At 36.6% G+C, this 21,238-nt stretch overlaps 2 protein-coding genes across 2 annotated transcripts; both read left to right on the top strand.

The window, feature by feature from the left end:
- The first annotated feature begins 63 nt into the window (after window positions 1–63).
- LOC129379342 (adhesion G-protein coupled receptor G2-like) lies at window positions 64–9,218 on the top strand. The gene is made up of 15 exons (XM_055060072.1): window positions 64–161; window positions 2,862–2,991; window positions 3,722–3,799; window positions 4,034–4,121; window positions 4,218–4,350; window positions 4,490–4,603; window positions 5,312–5,413; window positions 5,590–5,635; window positions 5,775–5,869; window positions 7,145–7,260; window positions 7,577–7,845; window positions 7,920–8,016; window positions 8,187–8,316; window positions 8,483–8,639; window positions 8,796–9,218. Exons 2-15 carry the CDS (start codon window positions 2,904–2,906, stop codon window positions 8,885–8,887), a joined length of 1,605 nt encoding a protein of 534 aa, XP_054916047.1. The 5' UTR covers window positions 64–161; window positions 2,862–2,903; the 3' UTR covers window positions 8,888–9,218.
- Window positions 9,219–12,829: 3,611 nt separating this feature from the next.
- On the top strand, window positions 12,830–19,800 carry LOC129379346 (adhesion G-protein coupled receptor G5-like). Its single transcript, XM_055060075.1, has 14 exons — window positions 12,830–12,863; window positions 13,911–14,062; window positions 14,143–14,227; window positions 14,325–14,466; window positions 14,950–15,063; window positions 15,786–15,911; window positions 16,020–16,065; window positions 16,166–16,254; window positions 17,349–17,464; window positions 17,624–17,892; window positions 17,967–18,063; window positions 18,505–18,631; window positions 19,202–19,358; window positions 19,543–19,800. The coding sequence occupies exons 2-14, from the start codon at window positions 13,912–13,914 to the stop codon at window positions 19,635–19,637; spliced, it is 1,614 nt and encodes a 537-aa protein (XP_054916050.1). The 5' UTR covers window positions 12,830–12,863; window position 13,911; the 3' UTR covers window positions 19,638–19,800.
- The last annotated feature ends 1,438 nt before the right edge of the window (window positions 19,801–21,238 follow it).

Here is a 21,238-nt window from a genome sequence, read left to right as displayed (position 1 = left end):
ATGTAAATAAAACTTTTGAACTATTTTTTTTTCCTCCTGTTGTCACACAACATTTCTGTCAGCTTCAGCTTTCAAAGCACAATCGGCACCTGGAGGTTTATGTCATATTAGCCGTTCTTTTCCCAGACAAACCCGCTACAAAAGCTCAGCAACATGCAAAGGTAGGTTATAATACTTTATATGTACAACAACAATACTTCATCTGTTTGATGTCAGTATCAGAATTGAGTAATACTATTGCTTACTTTGACTAAGTGGGGACAAAATCTTTGGTTCTTCCAGCCAAGTGCAGTGCATCCTATAAATATAGCAGCCTTTTTGTCTGTTCGATCAGATGAAGGTTTGCAAAAGAAAGAGACAAAAACAAGCGACACTCTTCATACATGTTCCTGTACGACAGACTGTAGGGCCAGACTAAGATATCCTTTTCTTGAAATTGTGACGATACATTCATAACACAAGCAGATTAAAGACACAATGTTACCAGAAGAAAGTCGCAAAATTTCTAGAAAAAAAGTTGTTTTAATGAGAGCAAAGCTTTTATGGAGTTAAAAAACTAATCAGGTCTGTGATTTTTCCTTTAAAATAGTTATTTGCACAAAGTCCTACTACTAACACATGATGCTGATGTGTTAAAAGATCAAGTATGTCCTATTTTTGTGAAACTGATACCGAAATATCAATTCGCCAGATGCTCAAAAATTTTCATTTTAATTTATTTCTTGTGTAAGAGTTATAAAATTACTAATTCATTCTACTACAACTTTATTGTCATCATATTATGAGTTTATTGTAGTGCTAGAATGTTTTAATCCTATTATTACAATTTTATTCTCATAAAATTGCATTTATTCTCACACAACTTTTTTTCTCGTCAGTTTATTCTTGCATTATTTCGACTTTCAGAAAGCTTGCTATGAATTTAACTCTGTAGCAGATACAGTGTTAATTCTATGGTGACCTACATGAGAATTACTACCTGACCTTTTGCATGCGATTAAAAAAATCTTCCATGAGCGCTGCAACTCACGTATTCTGTTTTGGTTTCACCAGCCTGTTTATTTGTGTTAATTTACGTCTTTGTCATATTCTAATCAGTGTCTTGTATTCGTTTCTGTTCAAAAGGTTAAGTTAATTCATTTGTGTTAGTTTCTTTATCTATTCCTGAGTTCAGTTCTTTCTAAATTTAGTTGTTGTTTGGATCGGAATTATTCTTTTCCCCATGTTTTGTAGTTAATTTGCTTTGTACGTCATCTTCTCTCAGTACATCAGAGAAGATGGCGTCTTTTTCTAGCTGTAACACTGCTGGTCCTTCACGTCCTGTTCTTCAAGCTGTTCCAGTTTTCCTCTTACTCTGTTACCTCTTGCAATGATTCCTTCTAAAATCAACTTTACATGACATGTATGCACAACGGCAACATAATACATAAATTAATCAAACACTGTAACAATGACTTAATAGACTCTAATCTCACACTATGCATTGCATGTGCTTCTTTCACTTCAGCATGCTGGCTGTTTGAAAGTGAAAATTGCAGCATCAGTAACTGTCTGATTAATTTAGCTGATTATAATCAGCTGATTATAATTATTACCAGTTGAGGGAACTGTAAATAATAATTAAGAAGAAGTAGAAAAAAGTAAGCAATAGTGATGTCAAGGAAGCATACTGTGCCCAATCATGACACAGCAGACCACAAGAGAACTTCAATCCATTGATCCCACAATAAACACGATTCAAAATGGATGCATTTCTTTTTCTCATTTTCATACACATGTAACATATGTTCTTAAAAACACCAGAAAGTGTGGCAGAATAGGAAACTGGTGGAAAACAGCTTAATAAACTAAGAGAAGACAGGATGTGTTTCACCACACTGGAAACTTAAAGTGAGCAAAGATTAGAGACACTGCTGAATCCTACATGTGGGCCAACTATCTCAGGTTCTGGGTATGGCAGCACGTAAATATAGTAGAAACATGTTCCAGCTGGCTTCTTGTTAGAGTGGGAGAGGAAGGGAATGCCAACGGCAGCCAGTGATGGTTGTTGATGGCAGTCATGGGGAACCTGTACCTACAATGTTCCTTCTGCAGAATTATCGAGCGAAATGGCACAAAGCGCTTTCACCAAATGTTGGCAAAGAAGGATCTTACAGTATTTTTTTTATTTTTCATTCCTGTTTCATTTCTTCAATGACGGACAAGTAAAAAGTCTAGCACAACCTCTGCTCTAACTCTTGTTCTTTCTATCACTCTGGTGCAACACTTCATGTTCTCTGAGTGACAGTATTGTGTCCAAACTTTCACCATCTCCACTGTGTGAATATCCATGGGTTTCTCTTTCTGTTAGTTTTCTTGCTTGTTCTTGTTTGGTTTGAAAAAAATCTACATAGTTCATCTTTATTTCAGCATATTTAAATAGTAGGGTTGTTGAGGATTCATTCACACAATGTTAAATTCAATTACATATACAGTGATGACATTAATTTGTGTATATTGTTAGTCAAAGAGTAATATAAACTCCAAAAAATACAACTAATGAAAAGAAAACAGTGTAGTGTCTATGTTAGTTAAATAACATTATCTAACCAAGGATCATAATCGATCCAAATGGGTAAACCTTTTGTTGGACTCAAATTAAATCACATTAAGATATTATAAATATATGACAGTTTTTACCATAGTGCAATTACCATAGTGTTATTATGAAATATATGTAAAGCTCTGCGTACATTCTTCATTTGGTCATGTAGCTTGTTATTCTGTTTCCAGATAAGGTGGTTTGACATGTTTCTCCTGATGACTAAATCCAAAAACATGCAGAAGTTTTTTTTATCTTTACAAACTGTCTCTGTTTACAGGATAAAGTGCTGGTGGTGCCTGGCGGTGCCATCTTAAAATCCATGCTTTCACTTGGAGAAGAAATTCAATTGTTTGAAACATCTGGATTAGAAAATGGACCATACAATCAAAACATAGCACAGGGAGGAGGTATGTCCAAACAGACCTCTCAGGTCTTCTGGCTCTAGTTCTGGTCTGCATCCCCAGAACCAAAACCAAACACAGAGAAGCAGCATTCAGCTTCTATACACCACAAATCTGGAACAAACTTTCAGAAATCTGGAAAACACCGAGTGCCTTTAAATCTAAACTAAAAACCGAGCTGTTTAGTTACTTTTGAACCGGAATAAATGTAACATTGACCAACTTATTTGATGTGACTTGATAATTCTGATGATGAAAATCAAAACATGGATGTTTGATGACAGACATTTATCAGAATGCTTTTCGTCAGTTTCCCAATTTTTGACTGTGTGTTTTTATATCTTTTTATTTTTGTCTTTTATCATGTGAGGCACTTTGAACTGCCCTGTTGCTAAAATGTGCCATAAAAATAAACTTGATATTTAGTTTCTAGTTCCATATTTTCAAGCCCACTGTTAGAAAATGCAGATTTTAAAGGTTAACTGAACATAGGATCACCTTCATTTATGTTGCTGAAAACCAATATTTGCTATTGCTGAGACTGATGGTGAGCTAGAGGAGCAGCTTTAGTGTTCTACTTTTATGTAAAGCTGAATTGTTTTAACTTTGCACCTCTTTTCATATTGTGCCAAACCTGAATAGGAACTTATGTCCATCAATAGTATTCTAGTGAGCTATTTGTTTTATTTGTATTTATGTTACTTTGATGTGTGTTTTTGTTGTCTTTTTTCTGCAGTCATACCTTCTTTATCCTCACTTTATCCAACATTCCTGCCAGTGTGCAGGAATGTTGGGAGATGTGAAGCTTCTGCAGGTGAGTAATTCATTTCAGTGTAGATTGTGCTGCTGTATGTGTGTTAACTCTGTTGAAAAATCCTCCGATGTATGAGAAACATTAATGTTCCCAAAAAGTTTTAGTGAGTTTGATGATGAATGGAAGTCTCTCTGAATTGTTTTGGTGCAACCTTTTGTTTTTCTCAACAGAAAGTTTGCAATGACTGTGTTCTGCAGCACTATATGTAATAATATATATCATTTTATTCTGCAGGCAGCCTCCCGGAACTAACTGCCAGGCTTTGCATTGAAAAATCATTTGACATTTTGAAAAATCAACATAGCCACAATGAAACTGTCGAGTAAATATTTTTATATATTTCAGCTTACACAGATATAACATTTTCTTTGAGAGCTGGTGTTGTTTTACTCTGTGTGTTATCTTGTCTTTCTACAAGAGCGCTTAAAACCATCGAGAAAATGTTGGAGGAAACAAACGTAACAAGCATCGTTATGACAAACATTTTGGCTTTCCAACAAAAGCCCACCATCCCTTTCAATGGTCTTACTATTTCTGCCTATGACCAAAAGGTGACACCTAATTTTATGTTATTATTCTTAATATTATGCTTATTCTGATTAAAGACACATGAGCAGACAATGTTGAACTATGATTTTATGGTTCTTTTTCAATCTTTCTACTGCTATGTCTGGCTGTGATCTACTCCAGGTGACGTCAGGTGGGATCATGCCAAACAGTTCGGTGAGGGTTCATCTGCCTAAAGAGTTGGATCTGGGCATAAAAAATACAGTTGTGTTCTCCATGATTCAGCTTCCTGAAGAGGTCAGAAAATGCTATGAAATTCAGAATCTAAACATTATTTTTGTCTTCTTTTGTTTTTAGCAGTTAATAAACAATTACACACCATTGTTCAGTTCTACTTTGAACAGAGTTACCCTGATAAAACTCTCATACTTGTGCTGCATTTGTGATTTCAAAGAGATTTGCACCAGTTGAAACTAATATTGATCATTTAGAAATGTTTGCTATAGATGATGTAGTTTTAGAACTGGCAATATTTTGTGTTTTTCACATATATTGTGCTTTAAAATGTAATCAAGTAACCATGTTATCTTCAATTGTTATGAAAATCCATTATGTACATAAAATATGACTTCAAAAAATGTCTTTGTAAATTAATGCATTGACTTTGGGCCCCTGTCCCTATAAAATCTCCTTCAGGAATTCATCAGACCATGGCTCCTATATGAACAATGTCTTTACCAGCACTGCACTGAGAAGTAGCTCCTATGAGCAGATGCACAGCTCCACAAGGTGTTTGCTAATTGCTGCTGGCTAGTTTGAAGGAGCTGAGTGGGGGAGCTGCAGCTCTGAGGAGGAGCTGTGCCTCGAAGCTGGGGCTAGATCCACCCAGACATTTTGCTAAGCTGAATGGTTCCCATGAAAATTAAAGGGTTTCTCAAACATAAAAGCATCAAAGCAACATTGCAGGTACCGTTTTAAATAAATTGACTGCATTTTCTTTTGTAGGCTGTTTTGGAGCGCTCAGATGAACTGTATGATCGTCGACTGATTGGCCTGAGCGTGCGCTGCAAGACCATTTCAGGACTTCAGGAACGAGTCAACATCACCGTAAAATTAACAACAAGCATAAATGTAACAATTATCTGATTTTCCCCACTGTATTGTTTAAGCATGGGTTTAAACCTTATGCTGCTTCAGAATGTAGGTTTAATCTGGTTTAGTAAATAAGTGAAAATTAAAATCTGATGTTAACGCCCACTAAACAATGTATTTTTGTGTTTTAGGAAACCCTGAAGCCAGAGTGTGTGTTCTTAAATACTACAACACAAAGTAAGCATAAAATGTTAATGAATCTCATGCAGTAACAGAAAAGATTATTACTTAATTTGTTAGGATATAAATAGAGTTATGTGCTGATGAACATGTGACATTGTCTTTAAGTTAAACTGCTCTGCCTCTGATTTACCAGATTTTAGTGCGGATGGCTGTGTTACCCTGTGGGATCGTGGTCAGAGTCATCTCACCTGTTCCTGTGACCATCTCACATACTTTGGCGTACTTCTGGTAGGTCAAACCTTTCTATTACTACATATGTGTTCTCTAAAAAATGAGTTAAAAATGAGCCAATAAATAGGGAAAAATATGAATAATTCCATCATGACAAGACCTGGGTGAGATAATCCTGTCTGATGAGCAGTAACTGGAACAAGGCATACATGGTTACAGGTAGGAAAGCTAGAACTGATTGAAGGCTGCTGTATCAGCTGGTTAAATGAGATAGGTTTAGTTTGGAGTATTTATTTCTATTCTATTTTCTGACAAGTAAAATGTTGGAATTAAAAAGCAAACAGATATGTACATAAAATTTCACTAACCTCAATCAATTTCATACCCAAAAGTCAGATAGTGTTTTGCAACTTAACTTACCTCCATATGTTTTTTTTTTTTATTCGAAGGTGAATTTTTGAAAGCTAAAAGTTTAAGCTTTCGGGGGAGGAAAATGGTGGCACAGGAATCATTGATTACTTTCAAACTAACAAACAAATTGAAAAAACACAATGCAACTTGGATGTAACGTGTAATGCAGCATTTTATAGAAATGTAGTGAAGTAGAAAGTACAGATACCTATTGTAAAATGTCGTAGAGTAAAAGTCCAAAATACCCACAATTAAATCTACTTAACAATTAAATCTGTTAAAATAAAATTTTATCTTACTAGAAATTATATATACACCCCACTGCTGCATTTAACAAGTATCAAAAGCTAATAAAATATCTCAATGACAATCTAAACACCTACCTCCTTGTATTCAAACCCATAATTATAGATAGAAAATGCAAAAAAGGAAATATGGTCACATTTGTGTGTAGCTGTGGTTGTGGTGTATAAATCCAGCAGTGCTCATTATGCATGTAAAATATGATCACAGGGCTTTAAATATAGTCATTAAAGAGTCATGGATGACTCACTTGGAGAGTGAGAAACACCTTGAATTAGCAGAAGCCAACAAGTAATGAAATCATCTGCAGTGACCTCCAATCCCACTCGCATATTGAAGCCTGAGGCTGGTTGCAGTTGGACAAGTCAATAACTGCCTGTTTTAAGAATCAAAACTCAAAATTATACTTGAATTAAAATTAACACGCACAATGGAGAATCAAATACCCACAGTCATACTTATCTTCTCTCACTTATAAGTTATGGCAATTCATTGAATTCAGTATCCACATTATAAAGATAATTGTAACTTTAAAATGTTAAACTTTTTCTAAATTTTATCTTACTAGAAATTTAATAGGTATAGATCAACAACAGAATGTGAGTATTTTTTCCACAGGTGTCTGCAGACGTCTCACCCAAAGACGCTGAGATCTTGTCCTACATCACCTACATCGGCTGTGGTATCTCTCTGCTTGCTCTGGTCGTCACTGTTTTTCTGTTCACAGTCAATAGGTAAAGTGTTATTTTATAGATTTGGGATTTGCTCATTTTTCAAATGGCTGTTTCAGTTTTCAGCTATTTTCTCTTCTACATTTACTTTTTTTTTTGCTTGTCCATGTGAGCCTACACTTCTTCAGCAAGTGTGAGATTTTGCAGGCTGGATTTTACTTTTATTTACTGCTAAAGTCTCCTTTGTTTAAGTTCAGTCATCCTACACCTCCATTTGTGCTGCCCTAATTTTTCTGTAAAACAGCATGGCGCTAGAGCCAACAAAACCTTTAAAAAAAAGCTGTCATCTACATCTGACCTTGTCTTCTGTGTCTGACAGAAAACTCAGAGAAGATGATTCCAAGAAGATCCACATCAGCCTGGCAGTGGCTCTGATCCTCCTCAACGTTCACTTCCTGTCCAGTGAGGCGGCGGCAGCATCGTCCTCCAGTGAGCTTTGTGTCTATGTGGCTCTTCTTCTTCACTACTCCCTGCTGGCCTCTTTCACCTGGATGGCCTTGGAGGGCTTCCACCTCTACCTCCTCCTGGTCAAAGTCTTCAACGTCTACGTGAGGAGATACCTGCTGAAGCTCAGCGTGGTGGGATGGGGTGAGTGACATCATGTGATTCTGGAGGATACGTGCTTACAGCTTTAAATGAACATACTAATGATTGTGTTTCAGGTCTTCCAGCGGTCATTGTGTCTGTGGTGGTGATCGTCAACAAAGACACATATGGTCGTACCTCTCTAAACTTGTCCAACCCCAATGGAACAACAGTGTAAAGAAAAGGCAGCCAAAAAAAAGTTTAATGCGCACAATATGTATAATTACTTACATTAAAATAAAACTATCTTACTTTGTATTTGTATTCTGTCTTAATGTTAAAGCAGAACCACTGCGTATCACATTTTGTTTCTTCGTGTTTTTTTTGTTTTTTTCTACACATAGATGCTACATAACTGAAGACAAAGTGAAGATGGGGACCACAGTTGGACTGTTCAGTTTCATGTTCCTGTTCAATCTGATAATGTTTGGAATCACAGTGAAATGGTTTGTGGACTCCCACAATAGCAAAGTGGTAATTATTATTATATGTCATCATAAGATTTGTCACCTTTTCTTCTAGTATTGTTATTGATTGTTTAACAAGCTTCTACCATTAAATGTAGTAATTTCTTGATGATTTTTTTTTTGGATCAACCATAATTTTGTCCATGAGTTTCCCTTCCTGTTTGGTGAATCAGCATGGATGGAGCAGTCTTAAAAAAGCCAAGCGAGAAATTGTCACCCTGCTGTTGCTTGTGGTTCTGCTGGGCCTCACCTGGGGAGTGATCTTCTTCTCGTTTGGTGACCTGACCACTCCTGCACTCTACGTCTTCTGCATCTTAAACCCTCTGCAAGGTCGGGAGAGCTCGTTACAACGTGACTGAATTTGTTCTGTTGTGTTGTCGCAACTGGTGCAAGTCAAACAGGCTGCGACCTGATTATCTGTTTGTCAGTGCTCCAGCATTATTTGCATGACGCTGACACTTTCTCCACTTTGTTTTTTTTCCCCAGGATTCTTCATCTTCATTTATTTTGTGTTGTCTTTGAAAAAAACCAAAGACACAAGCTCTGAAAAACTTGAAATCCACCAAAGATCTGGGTGATTTATAAATGACATAAACATATATAAAGTGATATTTACTACAGTTAAGCTAGCATTTGGTATATTGTTAAATATTTATGTTAATAGTTTAATATTCTTAATTTCCATTTTTTGTGTGATTAGTTTATCAATGAACTTCTGTACTGTGTTCTTTCTTTATTTGTTTCATGCGTAGCCCCTCTTGCATTTTAATGGCCTGATGAGTAATTATCTATAATCTGGTGTGTCTGCATTAGGTCAGCTATGTTTTGTTTTGTTTGTCAAATAATTAGTTAAGATCACTTTTTTATCTCATTATTCAATTTTTGTAAACATAACTTTTTGGGTTAAAATATAAAAAAAAAACGTAAAATTTCCTGTGACTCCTGCTTGTTTATTCCTTCATATTTTCCAATTTTACATTTCTTTAATCTTTAATAAGGACAGTGCACATTAATGAACAATCAACACTACTGTATAGACTGTAGTCCTAGACAAGGAGACCCAATCAACAAAAAGACATTATAAACATACAATCAAGAATTAACAAACATTTAACAAACATTAAGAAACATTCACAAAAAACACAGTAAGAAGTTAGTTAAAATGATGACATGTCTGGGAAGTTTTAATAAACAGTTTCAGGTGTTTTTTAAAAAGGCTATAGGTGGAACACTCTGATCCGAGCCGGCACACTGTTCCAGAAGTGACTCCCTCTGACTGACAGAACCGTTTGGCCAAATGTTGTTTTTCTGTAAGGGATCTCCAGGTCTCCTCTGGAAGACGCCCTGCTGCCAAGACCTCGCTCGGCTCTTTGCTTAAAATATATAGCAAGCGGAGGTGGAGTGAGTCCATGAATAACTTTGTAAATAAGGCAACTGTTTTTAAAATTAAAGTTTTCAAAATTAAGCATATTATAATTTTCCAAAATGTGACACTGATGAGAAGACAGAGGCTTTTGATCAAGAAGTTTTATTGATTTTGAATAACATTTCTATAGGTTTTAATAATAATTCTCCAGTGAGTGACCAAGTTGTAATGCAGTAATCTATGTGTGAAAATACCACTGAGTGCAGGAACATTTTTGTAGAGTTAATTGTCTAATTTTTGTGTTATGATATGATGTCTTGTTCTTTAATGAATAGTTCTGAACAAATATGTGAATGATCAGTCTCCTCCTTGTTCCTTGATTTTGAAACTGCTTTGGTTTCAGTAGCTTCATATTATTCTTACTTTTTAAAAATGTATTTATGTTTTCCCCTGGCATCAGACATGCTATTATACCTCATTTTTTGCATCAGATGTGAATTTAATGTCAAAAGATTTATTCCATCCTTGTTTGAACATGAACTCAAAAATAAAGACTAAAGTTACTTAAAAACACAAAATTAGAAAAAATAATGAAGACACTGGTTGAATGTCCAACCAACACTGTGTCACTTAAAGCTATAGTCACATGATGTACAACATTTAGAGTGCTGTGTGTTTTTTCTTACATCTTTGACAATGGTAGAATATATCTTTGTTTTTGAAGTCAGTATTATCAAAGGAGAGAATGGAAATTATCAATTAATTATTTTTCTTTTCTTTTGCTTTTTTCTTTTCACTTTTAAGTCATACAGACCTGTCAGTGGTACATCTAATTAAACTTTTGTTATTAATTTGTGCTTTTGCTCTAATTATAGTCTAACTATGTCATATGCTGGCTCTGTGGAACACCGTTGAAGCAACTTTAAGTTAAGGCTCTGTCAATGATCTCCAAATACATTTTGTATTAAGACCTTTATGCCAGTCTTTTATTCATGTTTCTTTAATAAGTTGGCCAACCATTGACTATCCCTGTAGCAGGTACTTCTTTCTTTTTACCTTTAGGGGACAGAAAAACACTTTATTCCAGCAGGTTTGGGCAGCCTAAACAATCTGCTTATGTAAAAGTTTCACTTCTGTCATTTTCTATGTTTGTGTGTTTTTGTGGTGAAGTAGAGGCATAGCACATTGTTACATAGCAATGGTAATATTTTGAGTCAGAAAAGAGCTTTCTTCAGCTGATTGAATATTATATAAAACATTATTTTATTAAATGTACAACTTTTATTTTATCAGTAGGACAAAGAAGCTTTGGGTAAGAATAAATCTGACAATCCTTACATTGTGGGGAAACCAGATATTTCTAAAATATAATTCTAAGAAAACCCAAAAAAACACCAGACTTTCAGGGCCGATGCATCGTCAAATTAAATTAAGTTTCACCACTGAATTTACATATTTACAGCAGTCAGCCTGATTGCTCCACAACTCGTCATATTTCATGTTAATAAGCGGCACACATCACCTGGTGATCACCTGGCAGAGGGACGTGATGGTGATAAAACTTTGAAATGTTTTGTGGACTGTGATTTAAGATTTTCTATAAAGCCATGGCTCACCAGCACAAATATAAATAACTGCTGTTTTGAATGCTTATAAGAAAGTGGATGAATGATGAAAATTTGATTATGCAGTCAAATTAGATGTCTTAGAGGAATCAGGATGCAGTTTGGCTTTACTACACCCTATGTTTCTCTGTCTGCACAATGAGTGTATTGTGGGTCATAAAAGACAAACGTTCTCCTGTAAAGTTTGGTTTTTCATACACACATTTAGGTGCAACACTTCACATTTACTAAGATACAAGCTCATTTGTCAAAGGCGGTGAGTAGATAGACAAATGTTAATGAAAAAATTATTAAACAACGACAAAAAAATAGGAGAACACAGAGCAAGAGCAGAAACAAACAGGGACTAGAATACATGTGGTTAAGGGAGGAAACGAGGAGTGAATGATGAAGGGTGGTTAATTACTGGGAGTTTAGACACTGGAATAATGGACTGGTGTTAATTACAAAGCAAGGTGCAGCTGTGGGGGAAAAGGAGAAGGCAGCCTGACGAGAGAAACAACACAAAGGAGTAACAGTGACATGGAAGCAACAGAATAAACACAAGAACCAGACTGACCTAAAATAAAACAGAAACAAGGCTGAAAAAAGAGGCAACTCACAGATAACAGATGAACAAAACTACAAACTAGATAAATAAACAAAATTTCCAAACAGCCCAAGGTCCTGACAGTCTTGTGTGTGCAGGTATTGGCTAAAATCTTTCTGTTGTTGATATTAAGTTTTGCTCGATCATCCACCTGCCTCAGATCCATTCATTAACTCCAGTATTCTCAGTAATCTGTTGGACCAGCATGACATGCAGACAAGTACAGAGACAACAACAAACAGGTTAGTTCTGCTTTTGTTTATTTGAATAAAACAAATCACCTTATTGGTAGAAGCACAGACGCATCTTTGTTCTCACTGCAACTCTCATTTAAGTAATAGCTCATCCTTCTTCAAGTGGGTTTTCATCCCATTTGTTCCAAAGTAAGACTCTGGAAATTGACATATGTCTGTGCTTTTAAGAAGAGTTACAGCAGTTTGCATTTTAAATCCACAAAAGCTTTGGGTTGGAAATCCTATATTTAGATTTTGCATTGAAGTTTTTCTCAGAGGTTGTAATGAATTGATGATTCTGTCAGAGCTACAGATGTGTTGGCAAATTTTTCAGATACAGGATGAAAAAGGATGAGTTTGTGTGAACCAGACAGAAAGTGAACATAAAGTTAAAAAAGTTCACAAACCTCAAACCTTTTAGCCTCTTACTCATTGTTAAATAAGCCAACAAAAATGCTGCTCAAAGTAATGAGGTTAAATAAATGTGCAAAGCTGTCAACATTGCAATATCAGATAATCTTTGGTGCAAATAATTCTCTTTTCATGGACTTTTTACCTTATTGCAATGATTCAGAACAGACCCAGATCTGTCTGGATGCTTCCTGTTAATCTCATTTACATGTTATTTTTAACTGGCTTCCAGTGAAGGTCTGTTTTTCTCCATCAGTGGTTTTTACCAGTTGCATCTTAATGTGCCATGAATCAACCACACCTCGTCATTGAGCAAACGTTTTACTGCAGGTAGGCTATGATTTCCTTCACATTTCTTATTTAAACTGGTTGCCTTGAACCAAAGCAGAAGCTTGGTTTATTTAACAAGGTGTAGAGAAATAAAAACTATGTAGGAGCTCAAACTACTTCACTTAAAAGAAAGAATTTATTAAAAAATATATATATACTAATAGTTTTATTAAATTTTCATTTTGTGTTTGGTAATGCTGGTCCAGGTTTAACCATAACATTTAAGATGTTTAAACATTTTATATTTAGAACATGTTTGTGTTGCCCAGTGGTGTTGACTGTACAATGAAACAGTGCTGACTCGCTCATCCCAGAAACAGGTGAAGCTTCAACAGCAGCGTAAGGTTTAAGCAAATTCTAGTAAAATTCTAATTAAAACAACATAAGTTCTGTTTTTAAGCATGATGGTTTTAAGCCTTATTTTATGTTATTATTTTTCTTTTGCTTGTTTACAAAAAAAAGAAGTCAAATGTCAACCTGCGTGAATATATCACCACTTGTTGGAGTGAAATGTCTGAAGCCATGAAGCACATCACTCAACCTTGTTTCTGACGTTTCCTCTTTCTACTTATGGGGCAAATAGAAATGATTTTGTTATTTCTGAATGATTGCAACAGACTGGCGGCCGGTCCAGGGTGAAACCCGCTTCTCACCCTAAAATCAGCTGGAGATACACAAGCACCTCCAGACCCGTTTAGGGGTGAGGGTGTTAGAAACTGGATGGATGAATGGATTAACTTCTGAAGCTTGACAAGTTTGGTCTGATTTAACTTCTGATCATTTTTGTCTTTTTATCTGGTGTATGTAAACTTCTGGTTGCTACTTCATAATTAAATAAATATTTATGATTGATGTAATTATCATAAATAATTTGGTGTAAGGACTTGTGCAGACTTTGAAACAATCAGAAAAAAATAAGTACAAATTTTAGGTTCGGTTTCATTAAAGGACTTTAGATATTTATCCTCTCTGCTGATATTCATTAGCACAGCGGCTCTTTAATCACAAGCAGCTTTGTGGCCTGAATGTTTTCTCTCTGTTTCACAGAATGAGGTGTTGGACTTTCTGTTGGCTGATCTTTTCTCTCACGTTTCATCACATTGTGGAAAAAAATGGCATTGCGGCCAAAAGTCCATCCGCTTCTCCTGGTTGTTGTAAAACACTGGAGCATTTAAATTGCAAAAATTCTCCTGAACCAGGTATGTAAATATTGGCATGTACTAGAAGGAATATTATGTTCTGTTTTCCATTTTTTTATTTATAATAATTAAATTTGCAGAACAGAATGACGCTGATCATGCAAGCTGCTGCATGAAAACCCTCATGTTACTACTGCATAACGTTCCCCGTGACGACACTGTCAAGTGAATATTCTAGTCTTTCTTATCAATCAGATCATCTCAATTTGTGTATTAATAACAAGGTGTTGATCTGGTTTATTCATCTTTGCTTTTCCACAAGAGCCCTCGAAGTCCTGAAGAAAATTCTGGAGGAAACCAAGTTGACTAATTCAACTGCCATATACCAGGACAACATGGTGGCTTTACTGCACAGACCCACTGGTGACTTTAAAGGTCTTCGCATTTCAGCCAGTGACAAACAGGTGACAGCCTGTTACATGTTTCTGAATGGTGGTCAAATTACATTTTTCATTTTTAGTTTTTAATATGTAATGTTTTCGTAATAAGAAAATAGAAACTAAGATTTGGCCCATGGCAGATTTTTTAGTCAGATTTTAGTTTTGCTTCGAGTAGTGAATTGCATACTGTATGCAGACCTCTGTCTGCATGCTTCGCCAGCAGTAAATATTGGGCCAAAGGCCAAAGAAAGCAAGAAAGATGCAAGACCTCAAAGTTGGTCATGTGAAGTTTCTGTTGGGTCAGACATGGTGAACGCAGCTGCATGGGAGGGGTGAGGAGCGGGGCAATACAACTTTTTGTCATGAGACCCAGTATTCCTGGTGGCACTTCCTGGGGCTTGGAACCTGTTGCAGCTTTAGTTATGAATTTATTTTTTCTGCCGACTGCAATTCAAGTTTTATTTATCTTCTTCTGTTCTGTTCTTTCTCTTTCTGGCTCTTTTGTAGGTAACTAGTGATTCAGATGTACCAAACAGCAAAGTGAATGTTCACCTTCCATGTGAGCTCAATCCTGGACAGAACAGTACCATCGTGTTCTGCATGATCCAGTTACCTAATGAGGTCAGTGATGACGCCGTCCATCCTGTTAGCATCACTCTGTTGACTTCGATCAGCCGTTTCCTGGTTTTGTGACGGTTGTAGAAGATGACGGTCTTGCTCCGGAGTTTCAAATGATAATGCATGTTTTCAAAAAGTTTACAATTTAAAAAAAGAAAAAAAGACTCAAGCTAGATGTCAGAATGCCATAGTTAAAATAATCTTTACGTTTAAACATTGGGATCCTTACTCAAACTTATGAGTCTGAACAATGTGTATAACTTAGTAAATAACAAAAACTAGAGTCATGCTCTTTCAGGTTATGTTGGCCGCAACATAACCTGAAGGTCAGTTATTGTAAACGATGCTCAGAAGGGAACAATGTCAGATTTTGTAACTCAGAGTGATTCTTTAAATTTCACCTTTCTTTCACGGATGAATGAATATGACACATATAAATCAGCTGAAATCAAATGTTTTCTGTTAAACAGGACATTTGTAACAGGAAGGGTAAACCAGAATCTGCATTACATCTTGATGTAACATTACATAATTAAAATGTAGATTTAGTCATACACCATATCATTATGTTGCCGTATCAGTTGCCGTTTATATTGTACAACTGTTTGTGTGAATGACTGCTAAATTGAGATGCTACTGTAAACGAACATCATAACGAGACAAATATTTTCTAATTCTCTAACTTGAAAAATGTTGAATTGAGCAGAGTGTGTTTTGTTTGGCAGACGGCTCTGGAGCGCTCAGGTGAACTGTACGACGGTCGGCTTGTTGGCCTGAGTGTCAGTGGCAGGAACGTTTCAGGACTTCAGGACCGAGTCAGCATCACCATAAACACAAAAACAAGAATAAATGTAACCCTGATTCTAGTTTTCTGTAAGGCTGTGAAGTCTGTTTTATGTCATCCCTGATGGATAGAATTCACCGATTAGATGTTAAATGAAGGAATGTTTTCTCTCTAGAAAACCCAGAAGCCCCAGTGTGTGTTCCTGAACACCACAGAGAAAAGTGAGTATCTAAAGTAACACCTTTGATACACAGAGCATAACGGAAATATAAAGAACAATACTAACCTCACTCCCTATCTATCTATCTCTCTTCTTTTCAGACTTCAGTCCTTCAGGCTGTGAGACAAAGTGGGATCAGAATCAAATCAACTGTTCCTGTGATCATCTCACATACTTTGGTGTGCTGATGGTAGGACCAAGTTTGCTTTCAGGAGTAGCACACAACTTCAGTTGGATTGTTTTAATAGCCTTCGGTGCACAAGTTTGAATTTCCTGCAGATTTCCTCCAGCCTCCAGACTGCAGTTCTTGTGAACCGACATCTTCAGCTTCAATCATTGCTGTTTGGCATTGTTTGACATTTCCAAGCATACTACGGATCATTAAAATACTCACCTGTTAAAAGTCAGATTTGAGTAAATAAAGTATTTGAAGAGAGTGCATAAGTCTGACATGACACTGTCATAACTGTGACATAACACCTGTTATGAAGATGAAGGAGCTTTCATGAATGTTTATGACTGTTGTCATGAAGCGACATTTGATAAACAATAACACTTTTAATGAACAGTTGACTCTTTTAATGCAAGTTTTAATTACATTTTGCATGAAAAGTGTCATTACTTACCAAGTGACACTTCATGGCAACAGTTATAAATATTCTTGAAAGCTCCGTCAAATTAATAATGTGTTTATGGTAGTCTTATGCACAGAAATTACATGTTAATGGACATGTTTAAAAAATGAATATGTACTGAAGAAGAAGAAATGTTAATGGCATCTAATAAAGCCATTTAATGAACTGTGAAATATGTAACTGGTGGCAGTAAGAAAACATCTTCTGGAGTTGGGTAACTTGCTTCACCTGCTGTTTCATCCATGGGAAAACAGATTGGAGAAAGCTAAAATATTTATGATGCCGTTACAACCCCTCCCCAAAACACATAACACATATAACTTCTGCATCCCATTCTACTGAACTGAGAAAGTGAATAACTCTCAAAATGGACTTTACACAACCAGAAAAATAGTTGCACATGCCTGCAGGTGGGGCCATCCTGAAAAATCAGTGCTTATTTCATGGCTTCCTAAAGCGTTTTTTTTATCTTCACAGTAGGATATAACATAAAAGACATGCTTACAACAAAAAAACTACAATGACACTTATAGTTTTATAGTACTTTGTTTCACAGTTTGTAAAGACAATTTCAGTTTTTTTTTTAATTTTGTCATGATATTTTCACAATAACACCAGATTGTAAAGCCATGCTGTCAATTCTCCACAGGTGTCTGCAGAAGTCTCCCCTGAAAACGAGGCGATCCTGTCCTACATTTCCTACATCGGCAGTGCCATCTCTCTCACCGCTCTGGTCATCACCGTTCTGCTCTTCGTCACAGACAGGTGGTGGAGTTCTTCCATTTGCCCACATCGCCGATCGCGCTCCTTTTCAAGAGCGGAACCGCTCTTGAAAAGGAGCGGATTTTCTGTGACACAGTGTAAGCACAGAATCTGAGCTAAAAGTTGTCATCTACATCTGACCTTGTCTTCTGTGTCTGACAGAAAACTCAGAGCAGATGATTCCAAGAAGATCCACATCAGCCTGGCAGTGGCTCTGATCCTCCTCAACGTTCACTTCTTGTCCAGCCAGGCGGCGGCAGCGTCGTCCTCCGCCACGCTTTGCCGTTATGTGGCTCTTCTTCTTCACTATTCCTTGCTGGCCTCTTTAACCTGGATGGCCTTGGAGGGCTTCCACCTCTACCTTCTCCTGGTCAAAGTCTTCAATGTCTACATCAGGAGATACCTGCTGAAGCTCAGCGTGGTGGGATGGGGTGAGTGGCATCATGTGAGTCTGGACGTTAAATGTCTTCAGGTTTAGGTGAAGGTGTCATCTGGTGTGTTTCAGGTCTGCCAGCGGTCATTGTGACAGTGGTGGTGATCATTGACCACAACATGTACGGCCGTGCCTTACTGGACCAGTCGAGGCCTAATGAGACTGCAGTGTATGGAAAACACAGACACCCAAGCACTAGACCACTTCCTGTTCTGCACACTATGGAAGAGGATTGGGACACTTTTTTCACATTTCAGTCCTGTTTCTGTTGCAGTCAAAATCGTGACTTTTTTTCTCAGTCTGACTTTTGATCTTAAGAGATTACTATCAAAATGCTTAGGCTCACATCCAATCTTTAATGGAAAAAGTCAGGATTTGAGAAAAATATGTAAGAATTCTGAGGAAAAAATTACATTTTATTTTCCTCAGTGGCCTTAATCCTCTTCTGTATAACTCACCTTATTTGTTTTGCAATATTTCATAAAGAACCAGACAAGCAGTTGACTTGGCTAAAACATATTCAAAGCCTATTACAGATGTTTTCAGTCCTGTTTATGTTGCAGATTTTATTTCCTTTCCATAACATGATGAATTGCTGCTTGTGCTTTAGATGCTACATCACCAATGACAACGTGAAGATGGGAACTACACTGGGACTGTTCGGCGTGGTGTTCATCTTTAATGGCACCATGTTTACAGGGATCGCAAAATGGCTAATGTGTGACAAACTTAAACAGGTATAATCGCACTTTTTTCAGATTTTCTAAAAATATTAGCAGGTAATATTGCCAAAATATTTTAAGGCAATGTCAAATTTGTCCAGAACAGATCATATTTTTATTGGTATACAAAATAATCTGGATTATTTTACAAAGATTTTTATTTTTTTCAGAATACATTTCAGTTGTAGTTACCAGGTGGCAGTCTTGTTTTTTTCTTGTTTTCTTTGAACTAAACGTCACTTTATGTAACAAGCACAACATGTGATACATTTTCTTTTTATTTTGCACTTAATTTGTGAACCCTTCCACCATAAAACTCCTGCTGTCTTTTTATTTGCTGATATTTATCCCACAAGGATTTGGCACAGTGACATATGTCTGCTGCTCACTGCTGAAAACTCAAATTTGAGATTGAAAGCAAAATCTGACCATAGAATTTCTACAGTTAAAAAAAACAAACTTAAAGCTGCTAAATGTTAGGTCTGTATTAGATTTGAATTCATCATGCTGGTGAGTTTACTTTGACTGCTTTTAATGGACAAATGATGACCTCCAGCCTGTGTTTTCTTTTGTTTGTCGAAGCAGACTCCGCCAAATAAGAAACGCAAAGCTCAGCGAGAACTTTTCACCCTGTTGGTTCTGATGGTGCTGCTGGGACTCACCTGGGGCCTGATCTTCTTCTCATTCGGCCAGCTGACCACGCCTGGCCTCTACGTATTCTGCATTATCAACTCCCTGCAAGGTCTGAAGGACTGACAGCAACGTGATGAGAAAAAAGAAAAACAGCAAAAAAAACATAAAATCTAGCAAAATGAAGCTTTTATCTTCTTCATTTGTGACCCTTTTCACACAGTTCAGTGGTAAAAGTTTTTGTTAAAGCAGAGATTTGTTCTGTTTAATTTTCTCCGTTTTGTTTGTCTCTGCAGGTTTCTTCATCCTCATTTATTTTGTCTTGTCGATGAAGAAGATCAAAGCGTCAGCCTTCAAACAGACCTCTGAAACGATCAACACTAAATCCTGAAGTCGCCCAGGAAATGTTTGCATCATTTGTATGATAGTAATATCTTAGATTGTGTTTTTAAAGAAAATAATGTACCACTGAAACAAGCTCTGCAGATATTTTCAAAAAGATTTTTTAAAAATCCTCAAAACCTTCTTTTAATAATACATCACAGTGTTTTGCACAAAAATACCTTCATTTTTTTTTAAGTCTTCAGAGAAATAAATTATTAATTTCTAGAAAATATATTAGAAATTTTAAACAATGAAGTTATCTGTCAATAAGTTTGGCCCTGCCAGCTCTCCAGTGACATGAGGAGAGATGAGGTAGAATCAGGACCACCAGAAAGGACGGTCATGCCCTGAATGAACCTCACACACACACACACACACACACACACACACACACACCCATACACACACACCCATACACACACACACACACACACACACCCACACACACACACACACGCACACACACACACACACACACACACACACACACACACACACACACACACACACACACACCCATACACACACACCCATACACACACACACACACACCCACACACACACACACGCACACACACACACACACACACACGGAGAATTCTGTGTATCAGGTGCTGGGTCTGTGTGTTGAGAGACGGGGCGAAAGCAGAAAACATTCACAGAATCAGGTAGTAACTAGTTACGTTTACATGAGTAAATGTTTTTGGAAAAAAGTGAACTTTTAGGGGTATTTTTATTTCGCTGTACTTTTCATTTCATTTTGCTATGAAGTATTGCTGCTCTTTCTAGAGGGAAATGTCTGGATTATCTACCCGGAGTGAGCAACTTCACTGATTGAGGAATAAATGTGTTTTAACCAAATTTCTTTTTTTTATGCTTTTTTAAAATTGATTTTGAAAAAAATATATTTTGCCTGATTTTGTTATTTTGTAATTTCCACTTAACTTTATATTTTATTCTGTCTGACGATGTAATTTTTAAATACTGAATGGTTGATTTTTCTTTACCTTTAACACTTTTTTCACTCGTACTCGAGTCACTTTTGACCGGCTACTTTTTCTTTTCACTAGGGTTCAAATATGTTGAAGCAGTTGCTACTCTTACTTGAATAAAATATTTGGGCACTCTGCCACCTCTGCACTTGATCAACTGGAACTAAAACTGGAAATAAATTCAGTTATTACCAGCACTACACCTCCAGTCCTTTTTGTAAAGATTTAGTCGCCCTCGTGGCCGTTAGTCTTTAGTAGCTGGGTGGGAAGAAGAGCAGGAAATGAGCTGGAAGCACAGCTGGGAAAGCTGCATATCCTGCTCCTGCTCCAACACTGACTCAATTTAAACCTCTTTTTTTTTAAAGCTTTTGTGGAAAGAGGAACATAAAACATGTCAAATATCAAGATTAACATAACAAAGAAGAGGAAGCAGAGAAAGCAAAGAAGTAGGAAGGATTACAGCTTTAACACAAATATTTCCACTGACCAGGCACAAGAACAGAGGAACGAGTTAGTGAAATAGTGATTTTGATGAAGATGTTTAGAATTGAGAAAATAAAAGTTTTGTGTGTGTTTGGTACGCCAAACACAGCCGACAATAAACTTTATCCACAAC

This window comes from Poeciliopsis prolifica, unplaced genomic scaffold (genome assembly GCF_027474105.1).
Source record: "Poeciliopsis prolifica strain line A6 unplaced genomic scaffold, Auburn_PproV2 SCAFFOLD057, whole genome shotgun sequence".
NCBI classification, from domain to species: Eukaryota; Metazoa; Chordata; class Actinopteri; order Cyprinodontiformes; family Poeciliidae; genus Poeciliopsis; species Poeciliopsis prolifica.
The sequence above is the reverse complement of the archived record's forward strand: the minus strand, read 5'-3'. Positions and strand labels throughout refer to the sequence as shown.